The following is an 11,148-nucleotide window of genomic DNA, read 5'->3' as shown; positions in this document are numbered from 1 at the left end:
TATATATATAAGTATATATATATATATTTGATACACACACACACACACACACATACACATCTCTTGATCTCAACCCAATTCACTTTGTGGATTTTTCATGTTCTGTTTCTGTGGATGACAACATATTTTAACTATTGCTGATCCATGGCTCTTCTTTATCCTTTCCCAATCCACAGCATTGGCTATCCTTTGGATACTACCTCACGCTTTCTTTGGTTGTCTTTGATATGTTCCACACTGTGGGTCACAATGACTCTATCATGCAAAGAATGTGGTATATACAGCATTATGTGATTTCCCTTTAATTTATTCCTGTTTTGTATTTGATTACTAAGAAGATGACCTTTGCATAACTTCTTTTAAATCATTTATAAAATAGTTCCCAGTCTCCAACCATTCTCTTTCCAGCATGAAATATCCCCCCCTTGTGATAATTCAATAAAAACTTAAATTTTGGTGGAGTCCTATCAAAGACTGAAAATGTCTACACATTATGTTTCATAACTATTCTTTTGTCACATGGATATTAAGCTGGTTTAAGGAGCCCTATTGGTTAGTGAGTAAGATTTCATTTATAATAAAGAGATACTGCAAAAAGTATTGTATTTTATAAATATTCAGTCAGTGCACTCACTGTTAAGTTGTCTACTCTTTTCTGACATGAGCTGTACTTGCCTGCACTTTTTGGGATCTATTAGAAAACCCAGTCCATGGAGGAAGTACACTAGTTTTATGGTATAGTAATTATTGTAAACCAGGTTTCATTGTCTGACTACCCTTTTGACAGTATTCCCCTTGGTGCTAAGACTTAAAATGAATCTTATTTCATGCCATCAGTTTATTTGGATCTCAATTATAGATTCAGTCTAGAACATCCTGGGTGTTTCCCACTGTCTAATACCTCTTATTTGTTTAGATTAAAACAAATTTTAAAAATATTTATGCATGTATGTATGTCTTTTCTTGTATTAAGAATTGAACCTCAGACTGTGTACTGAAACATTTCAATAGATTCTTCCCAAAGCTATTATCAACTCTAAGCAGCTAATACATTTACTATGTATTAATGCATTTAATACATTTATTTTTGTCTTTCTTTTTTTCCCCCAACCTCACTTTCATAAACTCCCTTCAGACCTCATTCTTTTTTTCTGCCCTGTTTGGTCTCCATTTTACTTACCCAGGTGACTGACTGCTTCTTTCTCCCAAGGCCAGGTGGCAGCACCTGCAAGGTCTTCTCTCACCGAGCTGGCAAAGTAGACATTGAGGAAATGGGTACCATTGAGCTGCAAGGCCTCCTTCAGCTCCTTCACACTCATGTACGCCCTGGAGTGCACACAAGAAAGAGAAAATGTCACACCAACAGATTGGCACTCAGGACAACCGAATGAATAGAGTATTTGACCTCCTTCTCAATTCCCCACTTGCACTCAGATTATTTCTTCAAAATAAATCCAGTAATACTACTAATACTACCACTTTTTTGCTTTGAGAATTATTCCCAGCCCACATGTTAAAGAAAGTCTTCTAACTTACAGCTTCTGGTTCTTTTCCTCATTTTACCTGATCCTAATGATGATAGGAAATCCAGTTAAATCACTATATAAAATCACTATATATCCGATTCATCAGTATATGTTTATTGCAAACATTATTTTTTAGATGAAAGGAGGAAGGCTTGGGATTTAGCTCAGTGGTGCTGCCATCTGCCTTTCATGTGCAAGGTCCTGAGTTCCATCTCCAGTACCAAAAAAAGGAAAAGAAAAAAATCAATGTAGATGGGAAAATAGTAGTTAGAAACTAATTAAAGTGGTAAGAATGAGAAGAGTTAGAGGTACTGGAGGACATCATAAAGCTAGCACGTATGACAGTAACTATATACGCACTTCCCTCCTCAGTCTTTAATCCATAGAAACTCTTCTATTACCTTATGATACTTATCAAGTGTCTTTATTGGTAACTTTCAAAACCCTAGGCAATATTATGTTTGCATTTATGCACAAAATTAAATATCTACTTAAAAATACAAGCACCATGGCCCATAAAAATCAGGAAAGGAGCATTTGGTGGCTCAGCTTCCTGGCATCAGTGAAACTTAAAACTTTACCACGAGCAAATATGGCTTTTCCATCCTCGCCGAACAGTGACTCTTAAGAAGGAAGAACTAAACCAGAGCTCAGTGGCCTTTTAGACCCACAGGCTAATTCCCGCTGTGGCCATGGCTTTTGCCATCACAAATGGAGGAATGTTCCTATCCCAGCTTCAGCCAGGTAGACAGTGCCTCCATGCAGGGTGGAAACGTCTCATACAGATTAGCTTTCCCGGTTGCTGTTCTACTGGACAAGCCGCAGGCACAGAAACCCGCCCGATTCAGTAGCTCATTTGGGGATAGCATGACCTTATCTCTTGCTTGCACTGCTTCCCAACTGCGATGTTGAGGCTGTCTGCTTAACCCACATGTGGAGTGTGACGTGGAGGGGCTAAAGAAGAAGGAGGATCCCAAATAAAGCTCTCTTTGTATTCTTTGGAACAATATCAAAAAGGGGAATGAAAGCAAAGAAACCAAAAAGACCTTGCTTTAGAACTAAAGATGCTTAGGAGCACAGGGTTTTTAAAACAGCATTTCATTAACATAATCTCTTGGAAAAATAGTCCTCAGCCATAAGAAATCATCCAAGCTCCATAAGGTGACATCAGATATGATGAGAGGTATATTCCTTCTACAGCTTTCCTAGAGACACAAAGTTTTTGGGCTGTAGCCGGGTTTTCTCTGGATAACAGTCACATTCCCTTTTCCCTTTTTGTTTATTAAAACTGACTACACTTCTTCTTTTCTGATGATTGGGGTGATGATGAATCAAGTAAATCTTTAATGTGGAGATGTTTTAATGGGCCTGGAGAGGAGAGGAGAGGAGAGGAGAGGAGAGGAGGAGAGGAGAGAGAAATTAGAAACTGAGCCTATTCTCGACTCAGGGTACTAAAGAAAATGAAAATTCACACCCATTCTCTGTTTCTAGTCCAAGTTTCCAGTTTACTTGGAAGTTGGTAATGAAAGTTTTCTCTTTCTTAGCCTCCTTCACTTTCCCAAACACTCCGTTCCTGGCACGTTCTCCCCAGCCTATCTGTGTGTTATTGGCTTCTCTGTCTGCCATTTATAAGTCTTGGCCACCATCCATCTGTCCTTTCTCAACCCAGGGTTTCTGTTCATTTCCGTTGAGCACCCTCCAAGAGGCCTCTTTCTCCACACCAACCTCACTAGAGGGTTCTACTCACCTCCCTTTTCTTACTTGCCAAATTTTTCCCCAGCCATAAATTACCCTTGCCGATGAAAATGCTTGTGTGATGCTCGTGGCAACTGGGTGTGGTAGCTCAGATTCCTGCACTCCATAGAAATCTAGATAGAAATCGGCAAGTCTGAAGGGTAGAATACCTTTATAAACAGTAGAGACAGTTGGAAAAATTCATTAACTGAATTGATAGAAGAAAGCTTTGTCTTGCTGGAAGTGAGACTGTTGTCTGGATTATTCTCTAAGCCAGAGGGTAAAAGACATCCCTCAAAAGTCAGAGAATGTGCTCCGCATACAGAAAGCCCCTGTTTAACACATGTATCACTTCAGAAGTTAATCAAAGTTAATGAAGATAAATGTCAGCTTCTCAGCTAACGTGACCAGAGCCTGGCTCAGACTTACAGTAAGAAAAAAATGGACATAGATCTTAAATTCAAAACTTAACAGCTTGCTGCAGCAATTACTAATAAAGACATACATGAATGTAATATTAAGAGGAAGTGAAATGACATTCACAAATGAGTAAAATGCATAAGGATCATGAACAGACCAGACTGATGTATTTAAAGGGATAAACTGCATTTATTGCATTAAATTCTGCCAGGATCTGCCTCTGCTCAGGTTCTCCACACTCTAGATAGAGAATCCTGTCAACTCCACTTCTCCCTGATGTCTAACCCAGCAGAGTAAGTTGTATCTTGGCTTTTATGAAAGTGGTCTCAGAAATAGGCTCAGAAATAGGAGGGGGTGTCCAGTTGTTCTGCCCCAGGGCCCAGGCCTCTTGTTTCTGACACGACCCCTGCAAGAAAGCACAATGACTTTCCCATTCAATGCCCATGGCCTCTCGCAGTGGGATTGTCCATTGTCCAGCATCAAGTTTACAGCCTCACTGTGTTCACTCTGATTCCCATCAAACCTCCTGATCACTGAGCCTCAGCCACAGCACAGTGGCTAAGTGTACATCAAGCTTAGTATATGACTACATAAAAGGGTAAAAGAGTGACACCTTGTGCTCCATTTTATTAGTAAATGAAATAACCCCTTTATATAATCATAGAAATAACCCAAGGAAGCCATCAAGAAGAAAAAGATCTTGAGCTATCCTGAGGGAGATGAATCAGTGTAAACATTGGTGTTGAAAATACAACATAAGCTGGACACGGTGGCACATTCCTATAAACCCAGCACTCTGAGAGGCTGAGGCAGGAGGATAGCAAGTTTGAACACTCAACCCAAAGGCCCTGGTTTCAATCGCCAGTAAGGGGAAAAGAAAAGCAAACAAAAGAGATATGGGATGAATGAACACCCTCAGCCTGGGACCCACAGTCCCACTACCCATTCTCATAGCAATCTCCACCCCACCGCCCAGAAGGGCCTGACTGCACTTTGAAAATGAGAAGGAACCCTCTGTGAGAATACAAATAGGTGCCATCAAGTTCTCCCAGCCAGTTCCCCCCACCAAAATGACTTGTACCAAAGCTGGAACGATTAGTTTAATGAAACCTAAACCTTCCTGTTATTGCTGCAAACTGTGTTTCTCTGCCCAAAATATGCAGAAGGGTTTCCACAGCGGCCCCTCTCCCCTGTCGGCTCTGACACTAATATTGCTTCTCTCAGTGAGTATCATCTTCACTTTCACTGAGCCTATACCTTGGGGTTTACACACCCGCAAAGCACTAAGCATTCTCCCCACTGACCAGTCTGACAACAAAATCCTAGTTTTCCCCCCTCCTGTACTGCATCACCAAATGCTTTCTGTTTATTTTCACTTCGCATCTCTTATTACTCCATATATGCACCAAGAACTTCAGCGTCAGGCTTTGTGTTCCCCTGCACCCTAACTGCCATCATCACCTTAGGAAATACCAGCATTTATGTGAAACATGCATTGAAAACACAATCTTATTCCTGCCTTCCTTTTTCTGATTACCCTTAGTTCCATTCCCCTTTGCCAACTCTTCTCACCGCACCCTTTCTCAGATTATTATTATTTTTCACTTCTAAGATCACATAGAGCTTTAGTTCCACTTGTCTATACTTGTACTTATTTTTTAGTAATCTCCTTTTGGGGGGTTATTTGAAATATTCAGTGTTCTTCTCTTGTACCTGTCAGCTTTCTTATTCCTTTGACTGTTATTCAAAGGATCATGCCTCCTTATTTGATAATAAAATCATGGCCATTCTTCAAAAGCTTCATCACTACTCCCCATATACACAATCCCACACACTCGAACTTACTAAACTTCCTTGCCTATTTATGTTCTCGTCCCTCTGGCCCCACAGGATGAAGTTTTCTGAACAAATTATAACAAACACCCTCTCTTTTTCCTTCATCCAATTCCTTCTGCTATTTAAACTCCCTAAGAGATAATTTCTTCATCTCTCATTTATTTTTTTATGTGCCCCTATAATGAGATTAGAACATGGTTTTCATCTACATCATTTTATCAATATTGTTTTCCTTAAATTTTTCAATGATATCTTAATATTGCTTATCCCAAACAAAAGTTTCAGTCTTCCTCATACTGGAGCCTTTTGCTTCATTTTATATTGTTAGCTATTTCTTCCTTCTTAAGGCTCTCTGGTTCTTTTGCTTTCATTGAAAGCTGTGCTTTTTCTTGGTTCTCCTCCTGCTTTTGAGAACACCAATTCTCAGTTTCTTTCCTACTACCCACCCTGCACCCAATCCTTAAAAGTTACTCCCCAAGGACTTGTGCATAGCCCACACTTTTCTTACTCTCCATGTTCATCACTGAAAACTCTTCTACTCTTAGATTATCAAGCATCATCATTGTTTGGATAATGCTCAAACATGTAGATGCATCCAGTCCTACTTCTTTTCCAACGTTAGGTTCTTTTTTCTATCAAGTAAATGGCTCTACCTACTTTACTCACAGACATCCTGAAATCAACAGGTCAATGTGATGAGTGAATCTAAGACAAAATAAACTCAGGCACGGTGAATTTCAGTGTATCTGAAATAGTGGTCCATCTGGAAAATCTACTGATATATTTTTTATGAGTAGATTAACAAGGAGGGTTGAGGTTTGGGTTAAATACAAAAGAATTATGTGTCTGTGTCCATGGGAAGATGAAAAAATCAAGGTCAAGGTAAGGAACACAATGGCATTTTGTTTTGTAACTAATTTTACAAACCAGATTCTAAACTACTTTGGAAGAAACGAAAAGAGTTCTGCATCAGAAATTTATGAAACCCAGGCTATACAAGCAATTTGGCTTTAAGTCCAATAAAAATATATAGTGCAAACTGCTATAAGGGCCATTGTCTCCACTGCTAGCAATATGAAGAGATATAAACTCCACCCCAGCAGTTGATAGCCTTGGGTTGCAATTGAATGTCAGCTGCTCCCCAGGGAAATAGTGAGAGCAGAACATCACCAGGAGAGGCTGAATGTTTTCAGGCAAGGTAATATTAACTCTCTTTTGCTAATTCCTATAGGAATTAATACTACTGGAAGTAAAGTTGGATTTTCTCTAGAAGTGTTTAAATGTTTTAAGAACTTGGGGTAGAAACAGGAGAATAACTATAGATTGAGCAGACACCAATTGCAATGCCATAATATCTTCTGTGGCAGGTAGAACAATGCACTCAAAGATGTCCATGTCCTTCTCCCAGGAACCAGGAATATGTGGCCTTATGTGGCATTACAGATGTGACAGGGTATAGATTTTGAGATAGGGGCACTGCTTTGAATTATGAGAGGGGCCTATCCAAAAGTACAGAACTTCTAACTGTGGTCAGAGAAAAGGATGTGTTGGTAAAAACAAAGTCAGAAAGATGTTATATTGCTTGGTTTGAAGGAGAAACGGCCATACATCAAGAAATGTGATTGACCTGTAGAACCTGGACAAAGAAGATAAACATATTCTCTTCTAGACCTTCCAGATAGACATGCAACTCTGCCAGCACCTGATCACCCAGGGACCAATGTCAAGCTTCTGAGATAGAGAACTGTGAGTTAATTAATTGGTGTTATGTTGAACTACTCTGTGGTAACTTGGCACAGCTGCAATAGAAAATTTGCTAGTATTTTTACTTACATATAACATCTGTCTTAGTTACATTATCTTTGGTGAAACATAATACCCAACACTCACAAGTTAAATGAGGATAGCTTGATTTTAGCCCACAGTTTTAGAGGTTTCAGTCCATAGTTGACTGGCTCAAAGGTAAGAAGATATGGCAGAGGAGCGTGGTAAAGGAGAAACAGTCCATGAAAGAGCATCAAGGAAGCAGCACAGTAGCAGCAAGCAGTGAGCCTTCCTTCCTTCTTTTCCCCTAGCAGCTCACCCAAGCTATAAGGCTATTGATTGGTGCCATCCACATCCAGGTTGGGCTTCCCATTATTCACACACAGAACTATGCTAAATCCTTAATAAGATACTGGAGAACAATACAGAAGTTCATCAAAAAGATTATACACCCTGCCCAAGACATATTTATCCAAGGGATGCAAAGGTGGTTCAACATACATAAATCAATAAATGCAATACACTATATTAACAGAGTCAAGTACAAAAAGCCATATGATCATCTTAGTAGATGTAGAAAAAGCATTTGACAAAATTCAACACCCATTCATGATAAAAACCTGCAGAAAATTGGAATAGATGGTCTTTATCTCAATTTGATAAAGGCTATATATGAAAAGCCAACAGCCAACATCATACTCAATGGTCAAAAACTGAAAAACCTTCATGTTAAAATCAGGAACAAGAGAAAGATGTCCACTATCACCAGTCCTTTTCAACATAGTTTTAGAAACATTAGCTACAGCAATTAGAAAAGAGAAATAAAATTAATAAAGATAGAAAAGGAAGAAGTTAAACTGTCATAATTTGCTGATGATATGATATTCAACATAGAAGACCCAAAACACTCCACCAAAAGACTTCTAGACTTAATTGTCGGATTTAGTAAAATAGCTGGATACAAGGTAAATATGCAAAAATCAATAGCCTTCTTGTACACAAATAACAGACTCACTGAGAGTGAAATTAGGGAAACAATCTATTTCACAAGAGCATCCCAAAAAAATTGAAATAGCTAGAAATCAATGTAACAAAGGAAAAAAAGACCTCTACACTGAGAACTACAACCCTCTAGAAAAAAAAGAGATTGGAGAAGATATAAGAAAAAGGAAACACATTCCTTGTTCCTGGGTAGGAAGAATCAATATAGTGAAAATGGCCATACTTCCAAAACTGTTATACATATTCAATGCAATCCATATTGAAATCCAAACACTATATTTCACAGAATTAGAGAAAACAATCCAAAAATTCATTTGAAATCAGAAGAGAACTAGAATAGCAAAAGCTATTCTAGGCAACAGAGACATGGCAGGGGTATCACAATTCCCAACTTGAAACTATACTACAAAGCCACTGTGGTTAAAAAACAAAAAACAGAAAACAAAAACAGCATGGTACTGGCAAACAGACCCAAGGATTAATGGAACAAATTAGACAATGCAGAAACAACTCCTGATATACTCAACTACCTCATCTTTGACAAAGGAGCCAGAGAGCCCTCATTGGAGGAAAGATAGTCTCTTTAATAAATGGTGCTGGAAAAACTGGATTTCAGCTTGTCAAAGATTAAAACTAGACCCTATCTTTCACCATGCACTAAACTAAGATCCAAGTAGATTAAAGATATAAATATTAAAACAGAAACACTAAATTTGTTGGAAGATAGGTAGAACTCTTGAAGATATCGCCATAGGAAAAGACTTTATAAACAAATCCTCAGCGTGGGAACTAGCACAAAGAATCAACAATTAGGATCTTATCTTTTTTAAAAGTTTCTGCACTTCCACAGAAATCACAAGGAAAGCTAAAAGACAACACATAATGTGGGAAAAATTTTTACCAGCTGTTCCTCAGGCAAAGGTTTACTATCTAGAATATATAAAAAAATCAGGCCCCCCAAATATAAAGACCCAATTCAAAAATGTGCATCTGAAATGCACAGATATTTCTCAGACAAACAAGTAAAAGCAGCAAATAGACACATGAAAAAATATTCAACATCATTGGTCTTTCAAGAGATGCAGATGAAAACAACACTGAGATTTCATCTCATCCCAAAAAGAATGGCTGCTATCCAGAAATCAACCATAACAAATAACGGCAGGGTTGTGGAGAGAAAGGAACCCTTCTTCGTTCTTGATGGGAATGAAGACTAGTGCAGACAATGTGAAAATCAATATGAACATACTTCAAACAATTAGGATTTGAAGTCCCATTTGACTTTCCAAAAGAATTAAAAGAATCATAGTATAGTGATATGTGCTCACACATATTTATAGCAGCACAGTTTGTAATAGCTAAAATTTGTAAACAGCCCAATTGCCCATCAACGGGAGACTGGACAAAAATGGTGTTTCTTAAAATAAAATGGAGTACTACTCAGTCATAAACAATGATAAACTAGATGTATTTATAACTAAGTGGATGCACATTGAGGCCATACTCAAGTGAAATTAATAAGTCACACATGTATAAATATTGAATAGTTTCTCTGGTGTGAAAAACTAAAAGTGTAAATAAGGATCAAAATATATAATTGATATTGTATAATAGGAAGAAAAGGTCTAAAAGAGTAGAAGAAGTTGGAGGGGTAGGAAAAGGTGAAAAAGTAAAAGAAAAAATATGTGAAAAGGAAAATCATCAAAACAATGTCTTTGTAAACAGGGAAGGGTAGAGGGTCTGAAGGGGGTCTGGAGAATGGGGAAAAATAAGAACCAAGATAAATCATGTCAAGGTACAAGACCCTAATGATGAATGTAACTGTACTGTGTACCTAAATGTACCAATAAACTCAATAAAGATAAAAATGAATAATAATTTAAATGAAATCCATTTAATAACTTGTTTAGCTGACAACTATTTATTTGTCCCTAACATAACCATGGTCACCACTCACTTGGTCCCAATAGTAAGCCAAAGGTTCTATATATTATATAATAATGTATAATCATATAATATATCATCAGTAGGAGGAAAACAGTGAGGTCCAGAGAGGAAGGCTGCGGGGCCAGCATTCTTTGCTGGTGTCTCAAGCGGGCACAGCATGACCCACGATGAAGTTAGCGACTTCTCAGTCACTGCACAGCAGCCTTGCACTGCGGTCCTGAAAGCAGCTGCTCTCTGGCAGCTCCCAGGCATCCTCGCTTCCCTGTCCCTCCCCACTTTCAGGCCTGTTGCACAGTGTTGATCTGAGAGAGGCTCCTGGATACCTGATCTCAGACCAGTACTCCAGCCCTTATACAAATGTGCTGAGCAAATTACTTTTTGAATGTAATTCTTTTTGTTGTTACTACTGTTCTTAAAAGAACTATGCTTTATGATACATAGTAGGGACCATGCTTTATCAGAGCTACATTTAATGATATTACTCTAGAATGTTCTCTTTCCAGATGATGATTAAGATGCTAATAAAAACAAAATGCTCCCAGGTACCACAACAGCAACAGAACTTTGCTGTTTCCTGGATATTATTCTTTTCTTTGTTTTTGTTTGTTTGTTTGTTTTTTGTTGTTTTGTTTTGTTTTTAATGGAATGTGCTGAATATCTATAATTTTGTTCAGATGACTGCAGAACCTGGAAAAGCTGTTGCTGCTATCGATGCATAACATACTATTATTAGTCTTTTTATATAAATATAAATATAGATATACATATTTATACAAATTGAATTTTGGGAAAGTTTAATGGTGCTGCCAACTTTGGAAAAAGTCATCCCAATTTACTGTGTTGAGTTGGCATTGTACAGAAATGGACAGCCATATTGGTCTAGAAATGTTAATTTATTTTTATTTTTATTTTTTATTTT

The 11,148-nt window shown here is 38.0% G+C and overlaps 1 protein-coding gene across 1 annotated transcript in view; it reads right to left on the bottom strand.

Moving 5' to 3' along the window:
- The window catches only part of Pappa2 (pappalysin 2), a 340,416-nt gene that overhangs the window by 168,124 nt on the left and 161,144 nt on the right, over positions 1 to 11,148 (bottom strand). The window contains exon 6 of the mRNA XM_010630208.2: positions 1,181 to 1,326. Coding sequence (XP_010628510.2) covers positions 1,181 to 1,326 — 146 coding nt within the window. The remainder of the gene's footprint in view (positions 1 to 1,180; positions 1,327 to 11,148) is intronic.

This window comes from Fukomys damarensis, unplaced genomic scaffold (genome assembly GCF_012274545.1).
Source record: "Fukomys damarensis isolate Sample0158 unplaced genomic scaffold, DMR_v1.0_HiC HiC_scaffold_11, whole genome shotgun sequence".
Classification (NCBI taxonomy): Eukaryota; Metazoa; Chordata; class Mammalia; order Rodentia; family Bathyergidae; genus Fukomys; species Fukomys damarensis.
The sequence above is the reverse complement of the archived record's forward strand: the minus strand, read 5'-3'. Positions and strand labels throughout refer to the sequence as shown.